The sequence below is a fragment of the Macrobrachium nipponense genome, chromosome 4 (assembly GCF_015104395.2).
Source record: "Macrobrachium nipponense isolate FS-2020 chromosome 4, ASM1510439v2, whole genome shotgun sequence".
In the NCBI taxonomy this organism is placed as follows: domain Eukaryota; kingdom Metazoa; phylum Arthropoda; class Malacostraca; order Decapoda; family Palaemonidae; genus Macrobrachium; species Macrobrachium nipponense.
Window position 1 is genome coordinate 117,352,015 of NC_061100.1, and position 25,621 is coordinate 117,377,635.

The following is a 25,621-nucleotide window of genomic DNA, read 5'->3' on the forward strand; positions in this document are numbered from 1 at the left end:
ATATATATATATATATTATATAATATATATGTAAAGTGTTCCCCCGTAATCACGGGGGATGTGTACCAGACACCCCCGTGAATAGTTTATTAAAAACCCGCGAATAGTAAAACCACCACTAAAAATGCTCATAACTGCCTATCTTAAAGTTCAGCTGCCAAATGCTATACCTTTAATAACATCCTACTTCAAACTATACCTTAAAATTACTAACCTATTACTGCACTAATCTTTGAGGGTATATATTAATATCATTTTAAATTCAATCTTAAAACATTTCCATTAAAAATATATACCTACAACAATATAAACAGAGACTGCGAGAGAGAGGGAGAGAGAGACAATGAATGGCAACATCATATATTTGACCCTCAAGAAGTGAAATATGAATGAGTTCCCTGGAGACAGATTAGAATAATTAATGGAGAGAGAGAGAGAGAAGAGAGAGAGAATAAACTCCTAGGACTACGCTTCCTCCCCCACCATCGTATATCAAACTCATTTACTTCTGCCCATGTTTCTCCAAGTGGATAAAAAGACTGGGAATCCGCTATTTTTAAGTAAAATCTTATAATATTTGAAAATTAGTATAAGGTAAATCATTTATTTACGCTCAAAACAAAATAAACCATACGTAAGAGAGAGAGAGAGAGAGCGAGAGAATGTTATTGTTACTGTTTAATCTTCATTAAACAGTAAATATTATTTGCTAAACTAGTATGTATATTATTATTTACATAAAAGCTAGTAATGTCCTTAAAAGATTATATACATAACATTCCAGCTCCAAAACAGACGGGCGGAGAGTTACCACTAGCGCATGCTAGTATCTCGTGAGAGAGAGAGAGAGAGAGAGAGAGAGAGAGGGTTGTCCTTATTTAAAAGAGTGAAATGGATAGATTATTGTACTTCTTTAAAATACTATCACATGTGAATTTGAAATTAGTTATATTATATTATTTATTATGCAAAAATATTAATAAACATACACATGTACCATAGAAATTATCTCTTATCAGTAAAAGAGAAAGAGAGAGAGAATTTCAATGATCCGTAGATGGCAACACACAGATGGCAACACTCGCTCCCCACTGGATTTGACAGTTGGAACCCAGCCAACCAAGCTGGCTACGTGTTCAAAAACAAGACACGGGGTAAAATGCATTTTCTTTTATTCTTACATAATTCTTTTTATTTATAAACTAAAATCTTGCTAATTCACTTTAGTATTTTCTTTAATGAATTTATATTATTGCTGTTTACATTAATATTGATATTTGAAAATTAGTAAATCATCATCCAAAAAACATACATCGCTTTAAGAGAGAGAGAGAGAGAGAGAGAGATTATCGTAGTATTTGTAAAATACTTTCACATATGATTTTTGTAATTACAGTTATTATTATTATTATTATTATTATTATTTCGGAAGGAGACCCTCTCGTAGACATGCATGTTTTGTTAAAAATGACTGCTGCTTCAGCACTATTAATCTTGTAAAGAGTCTTCTCTATCTTTCTGATGACGGCTTTCTCGTTGTTGCTTAGACTGGCGAGCAACGCACCAAAGGGCATGGTAAAATTCGGTTGAGTCATTTGATTTATTATTGCTTATACAATTCTCTCTCTCTTTCTCTCTCGCTCTCTCTCTCTCTCTCTCTAACGCGACGTGTCCTCCTGATTGACAGGACATTATCAAGCAATAACTGCTGAGGGACTGAATTCCAGTGGCGAGTCCATCTCCTTTTATTGTGGTGTTGCGAGCTCTTGAGTACGGTCAGAGCACCTCTCCGGCAGGTCGGGTTTCATTGGTTCCCGGGAAGGTGACTCACACGGCGGGCGTTGACGAGTCTTGCAGACCTTCTCAGGTGGGGGGTATCACCGGGAGCCTCTTGATTGGCTTCTACCTGAGTGACGTCACCCCTGGTATTATTCTCATGTCCGGTGTTCGTTTCATGCGCGCTGGTACTTTCGTTAGGGGGAGGGGTGCGGTCCTTCTCACACAAGTCAGTATCAGGAACGCTTCTTGGGTGGTATTAAGGGGAGGCTTTTCCTCGAGGATGAGCAGCGCTTCTAGGAGACGCAGACGTCGTGGGTCAGGTGCTCTCCCGATGATCTTAATTATCCTGATGATGTCGTCTCTCACGATGTTTCTGCGGTGTACTACAAGGGCGTGCTGCCTAATGGCGCCCTCCTGGGCGTGGCAAGAAATCCTTTTTGACAGGCGCATCGTCGTCATGCCGATGTAAATCCCAGGGCATCCTTGGGCGGGGCATACGTATCGGTAGACGACGTTGGACTGCTTCAGGGGGTCTCCTACCGGCGGGGAGGGGTTGTTCTTCATCAGGAGGTCCTTCGTACGCCGATTCTTGTAGTAAATAATGAGGGACACTCTCTTTCCTTCCTCCATGGGGCGGACGTGTTCCTCTATTACTTTCTTCATGGCTGCTTCTTCCTCCTTGTATTGGTGGTGCATGAAGGCTTTATAGAAAAGTTTGATATCCTCCGGGGGTGGAATGTTCCTTCTCTCTTCCTCCGTCATGTACCACTTGTCAAGGGCGGCTCGAGTTTCTCGGTTTACGAGTTTGTTCGAGTACCCATTGTTAATTAGCATCTGGGATGCTCGATCGAGTTCGAGGTGTGTGTCCTGCCACGTCGAACAGTGCGAGAGGGTCCAGGGCCCTCCGACGAAGGCTCTGACGGTGGTGGTCTGAACCGCGCAGGACACTCGCTATCACCATTCAGACAAAGTCCGAGGTTCGTAGCTTTGGTGTAAACTGTAGTCGCCAACTTCTGATTTGTCTTCGTGACAAGGACGTCGAGGAAGGGGAGCCGATCGTTGCTGCTGTACTCGTCATGGTACATGACGGAGGAAGAGAGAAGGAACATTCCGCCCCCAGAGGATATAAAACTTTTCTATAAAGCCTTCATGCACCACCAATACAAGGAGGAAGAAGCAGCCATGAAGAAAATAATAGAGGAACACGTCCGCCCCATGGAGGAAGGAAAGAGAGTGTCCCTCATTATTTACTACAAGAATCGGCGTACGAAGGACCTCCTGATGAAGAACAACCCCTCCCCGCCGGTAGGAGACCCCCTGAAGCAGCTTCAGTCCAACGTCGTCTACCGATACGTATGCCCCGCCCAAGGATGACCTGGGATTTACATCGGCATGACGACGATGCACCTGTCAAAAAGGATTTCCTGCCACGCCCAGGAGGGCGCCATTAGGCAGCACGCCCTTGTAGTACACCGCAGAAACATCGCGAGAGACGACATCGTCAGGAATATTAAGATCATCGGGAAAGCACCTGACCCACGACGTCTGCGTCTCCTAGAAGCGCTGCTCATCCTCGAGGAAAAGCCTTCCCTTAACACCACCCAAGAAGCGTTCCTGATACCGACGTGTGTGAGGAGGACCACACCCCTCCCCCCTAACGAAAGTACCAACGCGCATGAAACGAACACCGGACATGAGAATAATACCAGGGGTAACGTCACTCAGGTAGAAGCCAATCAAGAGGCTCCCGGTGATACCCCCAACCTGAGAAGGTCTGCAAGACTCGTCAACGCCCGCCGTATGAGTCACCTTCCCGAGAACCAATGAAAACCCGACCTGCCGGAGAGGTGCTCTGACCGTACTCAAGAGCTCGCAACACCACGATAAAAGGAGATGGACTCGCCAACTGGAATTCAGTCCCTCAGCAGTTATCGCTTGATGAATGTCCTGTCGATCAGGAGAAATGTCGCGTTAGAGAGAGAGAGAGAGAGAGAGAGAGAGAGAGAAATTGTATAAGCAATAAATAAAAAATCAAATGACTCAACCCGAATTTATTTTACCATGCCCTTTGGTGCGTTGCTCGCCAGTCTAAGCAACAACGAGAAAGCCGTCATCAGAAAGATAGAGAAGACTCTTTACAAGATTAATAGTGCTGAAGCAGCAGTCATTTTTAACAAAAAATTACATATTATTATTATTATTTTGAAATATTGATAAACACTATTACGCATATATGTACCATAAAAATCTCTCATCTCAGTAAAAGAGGAGAGAGAGAGAGAGAGAGGAGAGAGAGAGACCTGGAGTTTGAAAGAACTAAAATCTTACTAACTCACTGTAGTATTTTCTTTATTGAAGTGATTGCTCTTTACATCAATACTGATATTTGAAAATTAGTAAATCATTTATCATACAAAAAGCATACATCTCTGTATGAGAGAGAGAGAGAGAGGAGAGAGAGAGAGAGAGAGAGAGATAGAGAGAGAGGAGAGAGAGAATTATTAGTTATGTGATATCATTTAATCTTATTAAACTACTAGTACAGTTTTTGATCAATATTAATATTTTAAAATTAGTAAATATTTTTGTATCATAAAAATGTATTAGGCATTGAAAATAACATCAAAATACACAAATTAGTGATTACTTATCGTCGGAAAATCCCGTGAATAGGCGAATTCACCGCAAATAATGGGTAGATATGGTCCAGAGAAAAATCCGCAAATCAGTGAGTCCGCGAATCCGAGAACGAATGAACGTTGACGGGGCCTTATATTATATATAATATATATATATATATATATATATATATATATATATATATATATATATATCTATATATATATATTCTATATCTATATCTATATTACCTATATCTATATCCTATATCTATATCCTATCCAATCCATATCTATATCTATATATATATATATATATATATATATATATATATATATATATATATAATATATATATATATATATATATATATATCTATATCTATATATATCATATACTACTATATATATATATATATATATATATATATATATATACACACACATATATATATACAACTGATTACTGGTTGTTCGTGGAAATATGAATTTAGGTGATATCACTATCTTATGATACGCCCACTTACGCAAATTCAGTCTTAAATTTCATAGTTAGAATATGGATCGAAGATTTGAGGTAAAAGGTTGAAGTAAAAAAGGTGGAGTTAGGATTGTGGGTAGAGGTAGAGGTAGAGGGGAGGAGGGGTGGTAGGGGTCTGTCGTCTCCCTACTTAACCAGGTGGTGATATTACGGGTGTTCTGGTTGCTTGGGACCGTCTTTCTTATTTTTTTATATTGCTAGTCTGTTTCCCAGGTGCAAGGACAGGTCCTGGTGTTGGTCCTGATGGTTCTATCTTGGCTAAATAACAGACAGTGGCCCTGCATTGTAAGCCTTGCTATGCTTGGAACTAGGCCTAGTCACCTGATGGTAGCAGCAGCAGTTAGAGCCTTTCTCAAAGATGGTGTTTTATGTTCGATCCTAGAAGCTAGAATCAGAACTACCAACCACACCCTACTTCTCTGTTGAATCTAAGTGCATTCATGGTTATGTTTAATGTCGCAGAGATTTTCCCTTTACATTCTATTGATACTTTCATGGTTTTATGCGTCTTTGCTAAAATAATTGATAATACACTATATTAAATATTTGTTTCCACATTGCTTGAGGTATACATTGGTAATGTTGGTAATCCTGTGTTGAACGAAAATTTCAAATTGTTTCGTTTCTATAGTTTGAAGTAATTACCATACTTTAAAATAATTAATATTACCGTAAATTTTTCTTATGATTGTATCTATACAATATATATATATATATATATATATATATATATATATATATATATATATATATATATATATATATATATATATAATATATATATATATATATATATATATATATATCATATCATATCATAGATTTGATATTTGTGCATCACATGTTAGCTTTATTTTGCTTGATGGAGCTTTCACTGTAGAAAAAAAAAGTTTTTCCAGCTACGATTTGTCGCTTCATTTCTGGAACTTATTGTACCACGTCTTTGTGGTAGACAAGAGGGTAGTCAGCATGAAGATCCGTACTTAAAATAGAAGGGCAAACCTTTGGAGGCCTCTAGCTTTGTTAAGTTCTCCGGGTTTTTTTAAGGCATCTTCCATAAAATTACTTGTGTTGCCTAGGAACCACTCCTACCAGGTAGCTATTACTACCACTTTCCTCTGTAACCTTTCATTGAAGTCTACTATTGCAGGAGTAAGAGTTCAACGTCAAATAATTGGATTGTTTATAAGGTAAGAACTCATTCTAATAATCAGACCCATAAATCGCAGACTGCATATATAACGTGAAATTGTACAATCAAATAACTGACATTATGTTGGGTTAGCTGTGCTCTAGTAATTAAAGGTCAACAATCAACATAGTATATATATAAATAACAAATAAAATTAAATTTCTAAAGAGATTTAGGTTCTTTATCTACATAATTAATTTAAAAAAAAGCAAGATCACAAAGAACATTTTAGTAACTGACTTGTATGTGTATCCCTCTTGGATGAGAGCCTCAGCAATTCGTTCTCGTAGGCCCCAGATATACAACATTCGAGATGGTTCACATGCAACGGTACCATCTGATACCTTTCCTGATCCTAATGAGTCCTCCAAAAACATGTTCAACTTTTCTTCATCATGTTCACTATTTGATCCTGAAAAAAAAGAGGAACACTAAGAGTTTCCATATACTACTAGAACTGTACTTCACGAATTCCTAAAAAAAAAAATGGATAAGTATTGATAGTTTAATAATACAAAACACTAACAGCCTTCAAACTTCCTGGGGACAGTTCTCAAAACATGTTCAATTTTTATGTATTCATATCATCTTTTGATCCAGAAAATGAAATAGTTTGCATGTTTCATAACTAGGGGACACTTTTAAATTGATATTACAGCATTACAACAAAATCTGAAATTTATATACTTTACAATCTTCAGCTTTACAACACCCAATTTATAAAAACTTCCTTCCAGTGTTGCAGTACTTAGTAAATCATTCAAAGTATAGTATAATTGGGAAGGAGCCTTCACAATGAATATGTATTAACAATTCACATTTAGAGGAGATCCTCTACATAATGCTTAGCAAGTTATTCTTCCAAAGATGAAGTACAATACAACTAGGAGAGTAGGGAGGGGGGACACTTAAAAATCATGTTCATACTTAGGGGAAACAATGTACTAATGTATTGCTTTAAAATTATGAAAATTTTGAACATATTTCATACTTCATGCAAACAAACAACTGACTTATTAGCCTTAGACTTCAATTTAAAGACATGACTGTAAATTACTTAAATTTCTCAAGATGATGATTTAATTACACTTAGCAAGAAAATCTCCCCTCCATGGGTAGCAGCATTATATCTCTCACATAGCCTTTTTATTATAATTATTCACCCCAGGAATGAGAAGCCTGCACCCAACATGAAGATAGGAGGAGAGCATAGCAAAAGGCAATGGTTTTTGTGTATGAAACATGAAATTTGTATTGAAAATTTTTCTTGCAATCATATAAACTAAACCACAGCTTTGTTTTTGTAAGCCCTGGTTTTTGTACAATTCGGTTTTCATAGACTTTTTCCGACAAAATTTTGCCTTGGGTTTCTATGTTCCCTCAGATTTCATACATTTGGAAACGCTCCTTCCGGGGCCCACCACATGACTAGGCCCTGTACTGAGCACCCAAACAAAGCATCCCATGTTCTCTTGTAACCCAATCTGCTTTTATGTTTGTTGTTTTTTGTGCTTTTTCTTTGCTAAATAAGCCATAACAGGGCCAAAGAAAATTCCTAGTGCCAACCTTTCTGTAAAAATGACAAGAAAACCCATAGAATTTAAGAAAGAACTCATAGCAGTGTTGGAGGGTGTTGCATGCCAGTCACAATAAGATAATGCCTACAAGTACTGTGATGTTAGTGAATTTAAGGCCAGCAGAGGCTGGTTTGAAAATTTCAGAAAGCAAACGGGAATACATAATGTGCCTGTTTCAGCGATTAAGGACATGTTTGCACTGCTTCAGTGATTAAGGACATGTTTGCAAAGTGGAGTGATGTAAAAGATTTTGTGAAGAATTATCATCCCAACCAAGATGTTGTAATCTGTCTCTCCAACATCTTTAATGACAATGCCGTGTTCCACTTTAGGCAAATTTTAAAGAGATGCCAGAAACAATAACCTCCCCTCCTCCTCCTCTCTGTCTTCCATACACTAACAAGTCTTCCATTAAGGTGAGGGTGATATTTATGTATTTGTTTCATTACTCATTTATATTTATTTCTCATTGTTTTCTGTATCTAAAACTGTAGCTATTTACTCCCTGTAAAATGTATTTAAAAAAAATATTTTTGCGCGTCTGAAATGCATTTATTGTATTTGCGTTATTCCTTATGGGAATTATTGTTTCAGTTTTTGTACATTTCGGACTTCAAGGGAGGTTCTGGAATGGATTATATACAAAAATGAGGTTCCACTGAATAAACACAAACAGAATGAGCTCAGACTTATTGCAACTTATGTTCTATCTTGAAAGAAGGTTCATCTGGGAGCATTTTGTATCATGGGAAATGGCATTGTAAATTCTAGATTTGTGGCTAAACATCTGCTGAAGGAATTAGCAGTTTACTTCAACACACTTCTAACTCTAGGTGATGTATGCATTGTAAAAATATTAACAGCATTAAACAAAGTACAATTAGCCATTAAATGCTAAATATTTACCTGATGTCTCAATTAACATATAAAAGGGATGAGGATCAATTGGAGGTTTCAACTTCAAATTAAGCTCTACACATTCCATGGAACTCCTATCAATAAATTCACATGAGCTAAGAATTTCACCAAGTTTTGCTTTGGCTTCTCTGAATGTATGAAGAACATCTTCAAAGGTCTGCAAACCCAGGAAGGCAAGATTTACTGCTTTTGGCCGAGGTGGGCAACATATGGCAATCTGTGAATTTGAAAATATAAAATTTAAACAGTTCTGCTTCACAAATGGAAAAAACCTATTTTACCTATGCTAAACATCATCAAATAGCACATTATTAGCTCAGAATAGTCATCAGTATACAATAGTAATAGTATTTAAGTCTCCCTTTCTGTTGAGAAGGAGCTTTTTATGAAGTACTATCGAAGCTACTTTGGTAAGCTGCAGCTTCTACCAGAAAGGAAATATTAAGGAACCTGAAAACGATTTCAGCGTCAATACAATCTGTAAACCTTTCAATTAGTTGTTCAGTATTTTTGTCCAACTGGATATTGACAAAGCTGGCATTAAAATCCAAGTAATTTAAAAATCTTTTGGTATTGCTAAACAACATTGTGAGAAAGAAAGTATGTAATGTTCATGCATCCAAGCAGGTACATGTATTATATAATCTGTGAACCAGATAACTACAATGTAAACATAATTACCAAGGTTGACATAAAACTCCCTTATAAATATTTGTAATCAAGGAAAAAGTATCTGTGATAGAGAAAAATAAAATAAAAATATTTATAATGCATCCCATCACATGCAAAATTTTCTCTGGGCACATTAAAAGCAGGGTAATTATCCATCTCATCCAGGCACTCAGAGGAAATATATACCTTACATCCACAAGACAAAGACACTTAATTAGCCAATGATGTCTTGTTACAGGAACAAAACAGCAGTTACATCATGTATCAGTCACATGTGGCCAATTCTGATTCAACAACACAAGCAGTAGCCTTTCTCCCTTCTAGAGGGTGGTCTAAATGAACAATGAATCTTTTTAGTATGGTGTTGGATATCTTGCCCTCAACAAATAGTTGACCTTTTACATACAAATTTTCAAAATAAATTAACAAAAACAAACGTCTATGGGTTCCTCTATGTAGGTACATACAGCCCTTCTATAGAGTTAACCTTAGGTTGTCAATGTCCTCCTTGAAAGGTGGCTAAAAAAATGCCCCTTGAAGTTGGAACAAGTTGCAAAATTAAATGTTGAATTATAGTCTCATTATATTTCTGACCTTATACATATGAGCTCTGATATATTTTAGTATTCCTTATTCTGTTTTGGGGGCATTATACATTATTTACATTGTTCCAACACTGTAAATTATAAAAGAAATAAAAAGTTTTTAACCTCAAGGAAGACAGTAGAAATGGAGCACAAAGGAAAACAGTAGAAATGGAGCACAAACATTTTTGCACTTGTTGCAATTAGCTCCCTAAGAAATCGTCAAGGTTCTTAACATTTTGATATTATAACAACTTCTTGATAAATGACAATAGCAAAATACCTTTTACCTGTCTCTGCCAATGTATACAACAAAAGCTGCATGAAAATATGTCCCACAAATGTGTGCAAAATTTCACTTAAAGCCTATTATTTCTTATCTCTCAGTTATACTGTATTTTACTATTCCTGATTCACCTTCCAGTATAAAGACGAGGTACTATACCTGCAATACTTAAGAAGAGGGTCAAAATGAAGGAGGCCACAATTACTGCACTATGTTTGCTTGGGGAAACCTATACTATGCACATCATAAATATATATATATATATTTCTGGTGATAGAAGTTCACTCTCGACGTGGTTCGGAAGTCACGTAAAGCTGTTGGTCCCATTGCTGAATAACCACTGGTTCCATGCAACGTAAAAGCACCATACAAACTCAAACATCATTAATATATAACTTCTATTTATACGTATACCTTTTTGTTAGGTAGAGCATTTTTATCAATAACTTCTACTAAGATGCTTTTCTTTTTAGGCATCTTTTTCATTGAATAATGACTTGAATATTACATCTTGTACAGGGAGAATCAGAATTGCAAGATCTGTTAACCAGGAACACTCTAAAGAAGACTCAAACATAATGTGTTTTACTTCCAGAAATGGGACAGTTTAAACAAGCCAGCTGTATTAGTAGGTTAAGTATGACACATAACAAATCCAAAATCACAAGGTAAGTTCATAGTGACATTCTGTCACGAACTAAGACAAAAAACATAGTTTTATGACAGTTTTACAACAGAGCACACAAATGTTACCAGTAACCCAGACATTAGCCAGTGGTGGCTCATGGCTATCATTCATAGGGGTGCTGTTTATTACACACTCTCTCTCTGCTCTTTCTCTCTCCCGCTGAGGAAGGCAGCAGAACTGCTACCGAAAGCTACTATTTTGAATTTTACTTACTGACATTAATGTGGTTATCATTTTATCCCATTTACTACAACCCGTCACTGTTTTGATTATTCTGCATTACATATCATAAGTATCATCACTAATTTGATCACTATCACTAATAGTAAATACTGATTAAGCTTTGACGAATTTCAAAACACCTTCTCCCTCCAACAGCTAGACTAACACTGCTAGAGAGGGCAGTGCTCCCCTCACCTTTACATGCGGGCTGGCTACCACATTGTTACCCTGTTAGCAAAATTAAAACTGCAGAGCACCAGCAGTTCCACATATTGTTTCAATTCATTTGCTTTTTTTTTTTTACTTACAAGGACAAAGGGAATGGTAATGTTTTACGGATTATTGATAATCTATACTTAATTTCTCATATTCATGTACATATTCAAAATTTTATGCATATGTATGAAATCTATAGGGGGTGCTACAGATCCACAGTGCCTACTGACAAGCTGCCACTAGCATTAGCTAAAATATAACAACAAGAAACTTAACGTCCAAATGCAAAACCAAGGCAACAAAGGAAAGATAAGTGAAACACAATGTCCAAATGTATCTACATATTGCATGTATAGTATATACTATAAATCAGAAATTAGTACAGAAATTTAGTACTTGAATGTACTGAAATAAACAAGAAAAAATTTTACTCTGATATTAGCTAAAGTTTAAACTTTGGTGTTTCAGTCCTCCCACAGTGCCTCTCATCCGGACGTCGGCTGGGTAACCCCAACCTGCCCACCATGACGTCACTTATGCCAGTAACCATTTGGTAGACAGTCTCACTTTTCACCCTTTGACAAGTGGGTGAATAGTGGTCCTAAAGTTTACGAGGCCAACACGTTACCAACTGTGCCAGCCAGCGGCTAGAACTCATAAAAAAAGCTAAATATTCTGTTATAGGGAACTAAAATAAGCAACATACATAAAAGTTCTTACCTTTGTTATAATTCCCAATGTTCCCTCTGAACCAATAAAGAGGTGCTTAAGATCATAGCCTGTATTATCCTTCTTCATAGCAGACATACAATCAATGACCTCACCAGAGGCCAAGACTGCTTCTACACCAAGAACAGAACCATGGAGACCACCATAGCGTACAACACGTAGTCCTCCTAAAATTTGAGAGGATAAATTTTCTCACATAACATGAAGTACTAAACTAGTACCATTTTTAAGTAACACAGACTATGAGGAGAGTGAAGGATTTACTGATATATAGTGTTTTCTTAAGAGGATAATTTATCCTTGATAACAAAGAGACAATTTATATATGTACTAATACTTATAATTAAAGTGACACATTTTCTTAATTAATTTGCATTTTTCATAACTAACAAACCTGAGGTCTTAACATTAAGATAAATCTAGCGCCAGCTGGAAAACCGGTAAAATTATTTTTAAAAATTTTTATGCAAGGAACTAGTACGTACTTGCATATGTGCTTGATGACGAGGTCTGTGGAATCCCCCCACAATGCCTTCAGTATCTCGATTACATTAGTTACTCTTCCAACCCAGTTTAAATGTCAAAGGGGTAGTTCGAGATGGGCCTTTATATGTTGAGACCTCTGGTTTGTTAGTTATGAAAAATACAAATTGATTAAAAACTTTCTCATTTTTTCATATATGAAACAAACCTTCGGTCCTAACATTAGGATAGGCTTACTCATTGGTGGGAGGTAAATATGTATTATAAACCAACTGGGAGTTTATCACCTTTAGTCAATTTCTGAATAAAATGACCTCAACCTCCGAACCTATGATATAAGAGTATCTTTAGGTTCCTACTTCTGGGTGTTTCATACAATGGCATAGTTCAATGTATCTGTGGAAGATGGACAGCTGTCTGTTCCCATAACAAACCAAAGTATCTTCTTTTGTGGGTTTGTTATCACTCCTCTCTCTCCTTGCTACAGAGAGGGATGTGTTACTACTGAAAAGTATCATACATTATTGATCACTCTAAATGTATGGCTGTCTCACTTACCAGTATCTTGTCCGTTCCAGCTTATGATGGTATTCTTCTTCTTGCTGCTCATACGTAAAGAAGTAGATAGAAAACATGGGAAAGAAAATAGACCAATCATCTCATTCATTCTATTTTCATACCTTCATCTTAGACTAGATACAAACTGACCCGCCAGGGGTACTGGATGAGCTACACAACTTGTTAAGCAGCCACCACCGGACCCAAGGAAAATGTGTCCAAGGACCTATGGGCAATGTCCTTCAAGTAAAAGGAAGTGAAAGTGGTTTGATGTAACCAAACACCAGCTTTCAAAATTCTCTGAACAGGCATATTCTGACCTTCCAGATTCTGTCAAATATGCATTCCTGATCATTTCTCTTAACCAAAATGATATTGTTTTCTTGGACACTTCTTTTTTGAACTGGTCTGTGCAAACAAAAAGCCTACAAAATCTGGGTCTCAGGTGACGAGTTCTTTTTAAATAAGCACAAAGAACCCTAACAGTACATAACAACATTTCTTCAGGGTCATTATCCACAAAGCCTCCAAAGAAGGTACACGAAAGGAGACAAATCTGTCATCTGCAACTAATGGATTCTGTGTCTTAGCCATAAATTCTGGTAAAAACTAGAAGACTAATGACTTCCAACCTCTGGAATGTTTTACTTCATATGACAAGCCATGTACTTCCCCCTACCCTTTTGGTAGATGCTAGAGGCAACAAGAAGACTGCTTTTAGCATCACACTTTGATTAGTGGCTTGTTGCAATGGTTCATAGGGAGCCTTAGTAAGGCTAGACAATATGTACCAAGGTTGAATCCCAGTTGGGAGATTTTTGTTCTTTAAGCGAACAGGATTACTCAGAACTTCTCATTAACATAGATATTTCCCATGAAGAAGATATACCTACATCTTTCATCCACAGGTGTTTTTCTGTTATAAGGTATATCAGAAAATCCATTTGTTGAATAGCTTATTTGCTGAATAGAAGTTCCGAGTGGAGAAATATTCAGTCTACAGAACCAATCATAGTAGACAGACCACTTCCCTGGGTACACACATGACGATGACTTTCTGATATATCCTGCCATCTGCGATGCTGCTTTTTGAGAAAAACCTCTTGCTCACGGGAGATACTTGACAGTCTCCACCTGTGAATAGATAGAGACTGTACTGATTGGTGGTACCTCTCCACATGGGGTTGACATAGTAGGTTGTGCCAGGGTGGCAGTTCTCTCAGAACTTCTACAAGCAGGGAAATCAGAGCCAAAAAACCATTCTACCTTTGGCCACAAGGAGCCACCAGGGTCATCCTGAGATTTCATGACCGCATCACCTTGTTCAGAACCTGACGGATCAGACAAAATGGAGGAAAAGCATATATGTTCAGATTGTCCCACCAATGCTTTAAAACATTCTCCGCTGCTGCTTTCATGTCCGGGACTACTGAACAATGTATCTCCAGTTTCCTCTTGTATCTTATTGAGAACAGATCTGCCATCTGCCTTTCCCTCAAGATAAACATTCTGTCCAACACTTCCTGATGTAAGGACCACTCTCTTCCCAGGATCTGGTCCTGGCACCTCAACTCATCTGCTATTAATTCCTTTTCCCCTGGAATATATATCTGGGCTTGATGTCTATTAAGTTCTTTACAGCCCACTGATGTAGATGAACTGTCATGATATGTAGTTGGCGAGATACTAGGTTCCCTGTTTGTTTACACAAGCCACTACTGCAGCGTTGTCTGACATTAACACTACCGAGTGTCCCTCTCTTCTTCTTTCCCACCATTATCCCTACATTAAGGAGTTGGTTGCCTGATGCACCTTCTCCACTGCCTTCTATCAAAGGCATCATCCTCCACCAAACCTCTTCTCTCCATATCTTCCTTCACTTTACCTTGCCATCTAATTATCTGTCTCCCTCTTGATTTTCTTCCTCTAACAAGTTCCTCCTTAGTCCTCTTCACTCCCTCCTCGTCATCCAACTCAACATGCCCATACCATCTCTTATCACCTCTGTAATCTTTACTAAGCCTGCCTGCCCTTATTTCATCATTTTCCAATCTCTCAAGCAGCGATATTCCCATAATCCACCTCAGCATTCTCATCTCTGTTATCTCAAGCTTTACAACCTCTTTTCTTCTTAGAGCCCATGTTTCTGCTCCATACATCAACGGTCTTATCACTGTGTTATGTATCTTGACTTTTAGCTCGATTGGCATTTTCTTATCATATACCACTCCAGCTACCTCTCTCCACTTCCCCAATGCAGTTTTTATCCTACTGTCAACTTCAGCTTCACATCCTCCCTCTTGGCTTAAAGTAGATCCTAAGTATTTACATTTTTCTCCTTGTTTTGTAATCGAACCTCTTCTTTCTTATATTACTATTCTGTCGCTATCTTCCCTACTGCTCAGCAAAACCTCTGTTTTATTTACATTCACCTTTAAGCCACCCTTCTCTAAAGATTCTTTCCACTCTCTAACCCTTCTCTGTAGGTCCTCCTCATTTTCAGCAGCAATTACCAGATCATCGGCGTACAACAATTCCCACAGCTTTTCATTCCTGATTGCTTCACTCAACACATCCATGACCAGCACAAACAAAAATAGCTTAACGCTGACCCTTAGTGTAATCCCTCTACCCTCTCCCAAAACTCTTGCAGTGCTAGGAATGCTGCTTTTAGTTCCAGGGTCTGTCTTGTTGACTCCACTTTCCTAAAACCATCAGATCCTCCATATGAGCGGCCCAGCCTTCAACTGATGCATCCAAGAACAGAAGATCTGGAGAGAGTTGATGAAGGGGTAGCGGTACTGCCAGATTATTGTCGTCCAACCACCACAGTAGAATTTTTCTCACCTCTGTTGAAAGTGGGATCTGCTTGTAAGTGACCAAAACTCCTTCATCCTCCATTGTAAAGACCGAAGGTGCAACCTCCTGTGAGGAACCAGCTTCTCTGGAAAATTTTGAATTCCCAGAACTACCTGCCACTGCTTTGCTAGTTGTGTTTCCCTTGCCAGAAATGAATTCACCACTTCCTTGCATTTTCCTACCCTCTGATCTGACGGGAAAGCTTTGGCCTTTATTGTGTCATAATCATCCCTAAATACACAGTCTTCTGACTGGGATCCAAATTTGACTACTCCTGATTTATCATAATGCCTAAGCTGTGAAAAAGCCAGAGAAGAAGATCTGTTTTATTATCCATATTATTAGGATTTTATTTTTTAATCTGTGTAAAACATTTACTTTGATTGGTTAACAATGAACATATATCTAAAAAATAATTATTTCCCAGGAAATCCCTGGATTATTTTCTAATTGTCCCGAAATCGGGAATCCAAAATCAGGCTCAAATTGAAAACCCTAATTGCAACCTTGCCTAAAATGAGCTTGTTTCACTTCTTATCTCAACCAACAGTACAGACAAGTGAATACTGGCTGATAGGTATCAAGCTATTGAACTTAGGCTATATTATTATGATATTAATGACAATGGATGAAGCTTATATGGGATGACAGCGTTGGGGAGGACAATTATTTAATTAAACTATTATCAAATTTTATTGTGTGTCAGTTTGACTCATGAATAAAGAACAATAATAAAGGGATTTTGACGTAGGAAAAAATCTATTTCTGGGTGATTGGCTCGTGTCGCCCTATGAAAGGATCCTTAATATCATTCTTTCTAGGTAAAATTAAATCTAAAATTACCAGAGGAAAACAAAATTAAGAAAATGTCAGTAAAACTGACTCGCTCACTCTTTAAAAGAAGTGTCGGTATGAGAATAGGGGCGAGTGGGATCACTACCACGAGACATTCACCAATTTAGGACCTTCCAATCAAATCCCCACTAGAGAGATGATACCAACGGCGATGCTTGCCGGCTACTACTACTACTAGGGACGCCACGGACAGCAGCGCACCTAGCGGTCATCCTTAATCTATGAACACTTGTCCTGCAGGGAGGGCAATCAATACAGGGTGGGTTTCATAGGGCGACACGAGCCAATCACCCAGAAATAGATTTTTCCTACGTCAAAAATCCCTTTTCTGGGCTCAGCTCGTGTCGGCCTATGAAAAGAGTACCAGAGAAACAGACAAGATGGGAAAAAGGACAAATGAAAAATCAGTTTGTAAAAAAAGAGGGATATCATAAGTGAATCAGTTATTACAGAATATAACCTAAGTACTTAAAGCTAAACTTATTCTAAACAATGACATAAAAGAAAGCCAGTAATGTAAAGTACTTAAAAATTAAATATAGTAAACATAGTAAAATACAATAATGCAGTGCAATTTAACAAAAAATAGATTCACTTAAATAATGTATTTACATAATATACAAAACACATTGTGTTCCTACCCTAGCATAAAAAATAAGGGTAGGTACACTGAAGTACATTATAAGTACATAGTGTGGATGTCCCTAGCGAAAAATAAGGGACAATCCACCAATATAATCTCAGCGGCTAAGGCTCGGAGTATCCGAGTAGCATGGCGATAGGGTGAGGCATGTTGGACGAGGTAGGTAGAAAGGGAGACCTGGATCTATTACTATGACTACTATACAGTATCAGGAGAAACAATGTTTCCCGCTGCTACTGCAGAAAATTTTTAAAGATTCCAAGGACTTTAGATAGTGACGTTTAAAAGGACTGGTCGGAGATTTCCATCCAGTATACTGTTTAAGATCCTCAAAGTTCATATGTTGAAAGTAGTTAATTGAGGTGGCTACTCCCCTGATGTCATGTGCTTTTGGAAATGAATTAGGATCGGCTTGTTTAATGAAGTAAAGGATCTGTTGTCTAATACCTTTTACTGATAAAGTACCACCTTTTTCTCTCATGAAGAGAGAACCTGAGGATCTTGAGGATGTACGAGATAGAAAGGCTCTTAAAGTTGATACTGGGCAGAGAGAAGGATCTTGCGGAAGTGGGATGACTTTCCAAGGGAAGCCCACCTTGCAAGAGGATCCTCATTTTTAGCCAAAAAACTACGATCCGGAGCAAGCAGAACTTCTCCTGAGGGGAGGAATTCCAAACATGAACCCGCATTCTCTGGATAGAGCCGACAGTTCTGAAATTCTAGCTCCTGAAGCTAGGCTTAATAAGAATAATATACTTTCTAAGAAGCATTATGAATGTACAAGACGAGTTGTCAGTATCTGATACTAGTTTGAGGACATCAGTAAGAAACCATGAGACTGTAGTAGGCCTTTGAGAAGGTCTAAGTCTAGCACAGGCTTTAGGGATAGACGTAAAAAATAAAGATTCAGTCAGATCTATCTGGAAACCTAACTGAAAAGATCTTCTTCAAAGCCGATTTATGAGTAGTAATAGTGCTAGCTGCTAAACCATTTTTCAAACAAGGATCTGAAAAGGATAAGTAGCTAAGTTAACTGTCATGGTTGTAGTGTTTGATTCTTTCAGGAAGGATGCTAATTTTTTAACAGCTGAGTCATATTGTCTAATAGTTGACTCTCTCTTATCTGGATTCTAGGAAGAGGATGTTAGTTTTTTGTGGGATCAATATTAGCATCTTTATTAGCCACAAACTTCATGAAGTCCATAAAGTTAGGGTCTGAAGAATTCCTGAGGAAGCGAACACAGTCCTCATTTGTACTGATTGTGACAGCTTGGATTGGGAATCCGTTGAGGTCGGAGACCCAATTCCAGAAGCAGAGGATACCAGTTGCTCTTGGGCCAGTCTGGAGCAATCAGGGCTACTAGTCCCTTGAAAGTCCTCAGCTTGCTCAAGGAACTTTCAAGAGAAGATTCACTGGAGGAAAGACATAAATTTTTCTCCACTGATTCCAATCTAACGACAGGGCGTCCGTGGCATAAGCCAGAGGGTCCAGGTTGGGGGCCACATAGCAAGGGAGCTTGTGGTTCGCTTGTGAGGCGAAGAGATCTACTTGGAGACCTGGGGACTCTCCGGCATATCCACTGGAATGACCTGTCGTCTAGGGACCATTCTGATTCCAGAGGGACCGACCGGGACAAAGCGTCTGCTATCACATTTCTTACCCCCGCCAGTGAGTGGCTGGCGGACAGATGCCATTTGTGTTTGTCTGCTAGTGCAAAGATGGCTATCATGACATGGTTCACATGGTTGGATTTGGAGCCCTCCCCTGTTGATGCAATGGAAACTACCACTTGCAACTGTCCAAAACTAGTCTTAGATGAGACTTTTCCGGGGGAAGAAGTCTCTTCAGGGTAAGAAATACTGCCATTGCCTCCAGAACGTTTATGTGGAGCTGGCGGAACTGAACTGACCAAGTCCCCTGAACTTGTTTGAATTGAGAATATCCCCCCCACCCGGACAGGGAGGCATCCGTGTGAATGGTTTAACACTGGAAGGGATATTGAAGGGGTACCCGTTTGGCCGAGGTTCTTTACTTTTGTCCATGGACGGAGTTGATTGCGAAGGATCTGTGGAATTACTGACAACTTGTCTCGAGATTTGGCGTTTGCTCTCGATCGCCAAACTCGATTTATATCTTTCAGCCTTGCTTTCAGGAGGATATCTGTCACTGAAGCAACTGAAGAGAACTAGGATTCTTCCTGGCTTCTCCTTGATGTTTGCTTGCATTTGAGAAATTGTCTCACAGACTTGGCTATTTCTTTCCGTTTGGCCACTGGAATTGACAGATTGTGGGAAGACAAATCCCATTGGATTCCTATCCACTGAAAACGAGACTCCGGAGTAAGTCTGGATTTCGTTTTGTTTATCTGGAACCCCAGATGTTCCAGAAATTGAACTACCTTTTTCGTGGCTTTGAGACATTCCTCGACTGTTTGGTGCCCAGATCAACCAATCGTCGAGGTATGCTGCTATCATTATTCCCTGAGTTCTCAATTGTTGCATCCACTACTTCTGCTATTTTCGTGAATACCCTGGGGGCTACATTCAGACCGAAGGGGGCATCACTTTGAATGAGAATGTCTGATTTCCTAGTCTGAATCCTAGGAATGGGCGGAAGTGTCCTGGCTATAGGGATATGATAGTATGCGTCTGTAAGATCGATGAGCATGTGACGGCTCCCACGAGGAAGTAAGGTCCTTACCTGCGAGATGGTAAGCATTTTGAACTTGTCGCAACGAATGAAAGAGTTTAGCCTTGACAAGTCTAAGATTACCCTTCTTTTTGTTGAGCCTTTCTTTTGGCACGCTGAATAAGCGACCTTAAAATTTTAGATGCTTGACTCTCGCAATAGCTCCTTTCTGAAGGAGTTCTCCGCATAAATCTGTCAATTCCTTTGATGGTACTTGATGGAATGATTTGATTGGAGGGGGATCTTTGATCCAACTCCAACCCAATCCCTTGGACACTATGCTCTGTGCCCAATTGCTGAACCCCCACCCCTGTGACGGAAGAGGAACAGCCCTCCCTCCTACCTGGGGAGCCTCACTGTTGTTGGGCGGGTTGACCTCCACTACCCTCCTCTGAACTGCCTACTCCTTGCCGCTCTTCTGTGCCTTGCTGGCGAAAGTGGCCTCTCGCTCTGCTAACCCTTCGGGATGCCTATTAAAGGAGGGTTAAGCTCGCTGCCTATTTAAAGGGAGGGTAAGCCTGACCTTCATACATAGGGTTAAGGCCGGCGAGAGTGCGTAGGAGGTCGAGGGTTGCGACTGAGGAGACAACAGGAAGGAGGGTTGGGTCTGCTTCGGGTTGAAGGTTGTCCCGGTTGGGTAACTGGGACGGCCTGAACGAATTGCGGCTGCTGCTGTGTTTTTGGGTAAGGCTGGAACCTTTTACCATACTTTCTTTAGTTTCTTACCAGCAGCGGGGGTGGGCGGATTCTTCGTTTCCTCTTAGAGGAAGATACCCACCTAGCTCTAAGGGCTCTGGTTGAGCCTAGCAGCCTCGTGGTGCACCTCATTTACAGCAGACTCTGGGAAGAGGTCCGCTCCCCACATGCTTGGAAGCCAGGAGTCTATTAGGTTCGTGCCTAATAGTACATTCCTGCAGAACGTGCTTTCGGCAATTCCTCCTAGCTTGGAAGAAGTCGAAAGCATCCGTCTGAACCGTTTGAAGCTGGGACTCGGCCAGAATCTTAAATAGAGGTTCGTGCCATACGAGAGAGCAGCCATCTCCGTGATAATTAGAGAATTGAGGGATCTGCCAAACCTAGTCGAGCGTCGAACTCTGCCTGGATCAAAGGAATCCGGCAGCCTTGGGAGCTTTTTGCCAAACTGGTCCATTGCACAGTCCGGTTTGAGCTTACCAAGCGTGAAAGGTCAGGCAAGTTCTCCCACAATTCTCCGAAGGCTGGAAAGAGCGGAGAAGTAGAATCCGCTTCCCTCAGCTGTGGCATGGGCTCATCCTTGAGGACTGCCTGAAGAGTCGCTTCCCCACTATTTTGGTAGCGAACGGAAGAGAAGCCTCCTCCTCCGTCGCAAAAATAGTAAAAGGACTCTTGAAAGCCTGGAGCTTAGTGTTGGTACACTCCCAGTCCTCAAGGCAGTGAACCCATTCCCGTTGAGCGTGCTCTCTACTATAGAGCACGTTCTCTCTGGAGATCTTGTCCTCCCTAGTGAGGGCCGCTACGGTCAGCCTAGCATATCCAATGAAAGGCTGCGTCAATCCCGGAGGATAAAACTCGAAGTCCTCAATCCTTCGAGTTCCACACTCCGGGACAGAGATCATACCGTCCTTGAATGGAGCGTAAGCGGCCACTCTCCATGGGTTCTCCATGGAGAAGGCTGGTAGCGACTCATAAGCGGTGGTAGCTGGAGAATACCAGCACTTGCTACTGGGGAGCTGGATGAGGAGCCTGAGCAGCCCAGCTACTCGTCTACTCGGGGGTCCTCATTCTCTCTAACTCTGTTAGAGATCTTGGATGGACTGGCCCGGACTGAGTCAAAGTGCTCGACAGTTGTGCGAACATCTGTTCGAACTTGGTTCCGAGGGCGGAGACCTGTGAGCCTACCATCTCTCCTACCTGTTGCATCACCACTGCTGAGAAAGCAGTGGGATCAAAGGTGCTAGGTCCCGCTACTCCAACGGCGTTGCCGGAGTGGATGCGGTGGAGGCCGGAGAAGGGCATTGCTCAGCAGGAGCGCGAGCCTTCTTAGAAGCCTTGCTTCTAGAGGCTCTTTGAATAGGAAGAGCTCGGCTTAGCCTTCACCGTCAGCATAGGAAGTCGAAGACTTCTTAGCTGAAGAAGACGACGACGACTTTTTTTAGAAGTCGTCTTAACAAGGGTCTTCGGTTCTCTCTGTCCCTTCACCTTTGGGGGTACAGAGAGAGCGGGAGAGCGGGTCAGGGATCTCAGATCCCAAAAAGCCTTGGAAAGAAGCAGTAGAAGAAGGGACAGGAGAAGATCCAGGAGCGCCCAAGGAAAGACCTGGGCACCCGACACACCTACCTCAACCAACAAATCCTCCGCACCTACCGCCATAGGCTCAATATTAAGGTCCAAGGTTGCGACGTCTGGGACCGTCTCCTGCGTGGCCACGGCCCCGAACGACTGCTGCATCTCTTGCTGGATGGAGGCGATGAGAGGGGTGGCTGCAGCGATGGGGTTCAAACATATCCTGTTGAACTTGCCAGCCGGGGAAGATTCTGAACGGGCCCAGCTTCTTGTCCCAAGATGTATGGGCTGGCCCTTGGCGGCCGTTCTTATCCCGAAGCCGGCCCCACCGCCAAGCCTTCAGGGTTGCTAGGGCGACTTCCCTCACACCGGCAGCCTGAAAGAGAAGGCGAAATGAAGCTTCTAGTGGCGGAGGCGGGGTTAACAAGCTTATGACTAAGTGTTGTTAGTAATACGATAAAGAAGTCTACAATCGACTTACCCCCCCTCCCCCCCCACCAGCTGACTGACAGGTCGTAACAGATGGCGCAGGCTTCCGGGTGCCAGGACGATCATGTCGTTGTGAGACGTGGCACACGGGGCGTGAGATCTGCACTCATCGTGGGCGCAGGGTCGTACAAAGTCGCATTGCACCCTAGACCTGACAGTTGGTAGCTGTAAGTGGAAAGATACATAAGTATTAGGAGAACACTTACAGCCTAACAATTGCTCCGCTGCATGCCGGAGCGAGAAAGTTAGATTAAACCAGAGCCCCGCCATAATACGTGTGGTAACAAAATGGTTGGAGTTTGTCCAAGGCTACGCCGGAGACAAGAGAAAAGAATCCAACCAGATGTGGTGGTGAAATATGAAACCACGACGGAAAACGACGGAGATGGTATACATACAATTAATTATTCTATGGAAATTCATCGTAAAATTAGGGTATATCCTTAAAAATAAACGAAATAAATATTCAAAACTTTTCCCCCACCCCCGTCCTACTAGAAGAGTGGCCCGGGTACGAAGCAAGCTCTCTCTTCCGGTAGCGGGTAAAAAAGGGAAGGATATAGTAGGCAAGCAATAGACCACTAGTAGTGACCACCCCGCCCACACTGGGGAAAGGTGGGACTGGAGCAACTGGGGGGGGGGGGGGGTGGGGTTCCCGGCGTAACGCGGCGGGAGAGAGAGAGGGGGGGGGTGGCCATAGGGCCTACTCCATCCCCGTTCCCAACAACTACCCGCTCGGTGACCCGGTACCCGAAACAAGTGGTCGCCCTATACCCCAGCTGGGAAGAACCCCTGGGCCTCCTCAGAGAAGGAGGGAGGAAGGCTACTGAGGTTGTCATGGCAACCAAGGGGTCCCCAGACCCCTCCCTATACCTGGTAGGGAGGGAAGGGGAAGGGTAAGGTGCGATGGAACACGTGACCGCAAGTGGCCTAAGCCGCGATAGCAACACAACCGTGGAAGGGCCACGTGAACCAGGCTGTACCAATACATGGGACATGCACCTAGGCTAGCCTAACACCCTAAATAGAACTAAAATTACATCGTAAAGATGGAAAAGACACTTTTAGTAAAAGAAAAAAGAAGCCCAGGAGGAGGCAAACTGTTCCGAGGAACAGAAGCCTACTCGGAGCCAGCGATAGCCGATGAAGAGCAAGAGCCGGGATGCTGGGCCAGAAACAAAGAATAGCCCTAAATACCAAAACTAAGAGAATTGGTAAATGGGCTAACCTAGCTAAAAAGGCGATGTAAAAACGATGAACGTGATATAGTAAGCCCATAAGTATAAGAAGTCCCAGTATGGAAGGACCGGAATTCTTAACATGAGGCAGCATGGCGCCGCCACGAGTCGACCGGGAAACCGTATAGACCTATTAGAAGGAAAATACTGGTCCCTGGAAGACTAAAATACGGTAAAATACTACTTAAGAGGCACTTAACTTAGCCGATGCGATGGCAGCACGTTCCATGATGGAGAAGGAGGTAAATCCAAGAAAATTAGCACACGGCAAAAAATGCGTACAAAACGCTTACCGCTAATAATTAAGGATGACCGCTAGGGGCGCTGCTGTCCGTGGCGTCCCTAGTAGTAGTAGTAGCGGCCGCATCGCCCGTTGGTATCAGCTCTCTCTAGTGGGGATTTTGATTGGAAGGTCTAAATGGTGAATGTCTCGTGGTAGTGATCCCACTCGCCCCTACTCCCCCTATTCTCATACCGACACTTCTTTTAAAGAGTGAGCGAGTCAGTTTTACTGACATTTTCTTAATTTTGTTTTTCTCTGGTAATTTTTAGATTAATTTTACCTAGAAAGAATGATATTAAGGATCCTTTCATAGGCCGACACGAGCTGAGCCCAGAAATTAGTTCTGCCTCAAGAGAGTAAAACAGGACTGTAAATTTATGGTTGAAATAAAGGCACAAAAGATCAATAAATTAGTCTACTATATGCTCAAATGTATACAAACTACAGCAGACAGAATTAAAATTTTTATTTCTAAATTTAGTACATATTACCCCTGGTAAAGTAAGTATATCTTAGTTTTACCTGACCACTGAGCTGTTTTACAGCTCTCCTAGGGCTGGCCGAAAGGATTAGATATTTTTACATGGCTAAGACCAATTGGTCACCTAGCAACAGGACCTACAGCTTATTGTGGGATCCGAAGCACATTAGTATATCAAGAAATTAATTTCTATCACCAGAAATAAATTCCTCTGATTCCATGTTGGCCGAACAGAGAATCGAACTTCGGACCACTGAATTAGTAGCCGAGCGCAAAAACCACTCGTCCAACGGGGAACTTTATTGTCCCTGGTAAATGCTGCAAATATAATTTACCAATCTTTAAAAACTGCCAAGAAAATAACCATAATGTAGTTACCATATCTGCAAAACTTATGGATTAACTGTAGAAGAAATATACTACCCCCAAAATTAAATATTTTTATTTCTGCATGAAGTACATATTGTATACAGTAAATGGTGCACAAATCATTTGACAGTCTTGACAGACATCTGAGAAAACACATTTTAAAGAGTACAGAACATTAGATTGTATGGGTTGCGTCATTGTTTACATAAGAATCATCGCATAGCAATGGCATCAGACACTGCATGTCACACTGGTGTGGCTACTATATGCTGTCCAATCTCCTCTCTATCTCTATGGTGAGAGATCCCACAGACCTCGTGATCTAGCACAGATGGCAATAGTAGTTCCTTGTGTGCACAATTTTTTTATCAATTTGACTGGTTTTCCAGC

The 25,621-nt window shown here is 40.8% G+C and overlaps 1 protein-coding gene across 7 annotated transcripts in view; it reads right to left on the minus strand.

The window, feature by feature from the left end:
* Nucleotides 1-25,621, minus strand: part of LOC135211092 (D-2-hydroxyglutarate dehydrogenase, mitochondrial-like) — a 166,977-nt gene that overhangs the window by 35,459 nt on the left and 105,897 nt on the right. For all 7 annotated transcript variants that reach the window (XM_064244170.1, XM_064244168.1, XM_064244166.1 and 4 more), the window contains 3 exons: nt 12,014-12,189; nt 8,614-8,842; nt 6,371-6,542 (listed from right to left, as the gene is read on the minus strand). In XM_064244170.1, the coding sequence (XP_064100240.1) occupies nt 6,371-6,542; nt 8,614-8,842; nt 12,014-12,189 (577 nt within the window). The remainder of the gene's footprint in view (nt 1-6,370; nt 6,543-8,613; nt 8,843-12,013; nt 12,190-25,621) is intronic.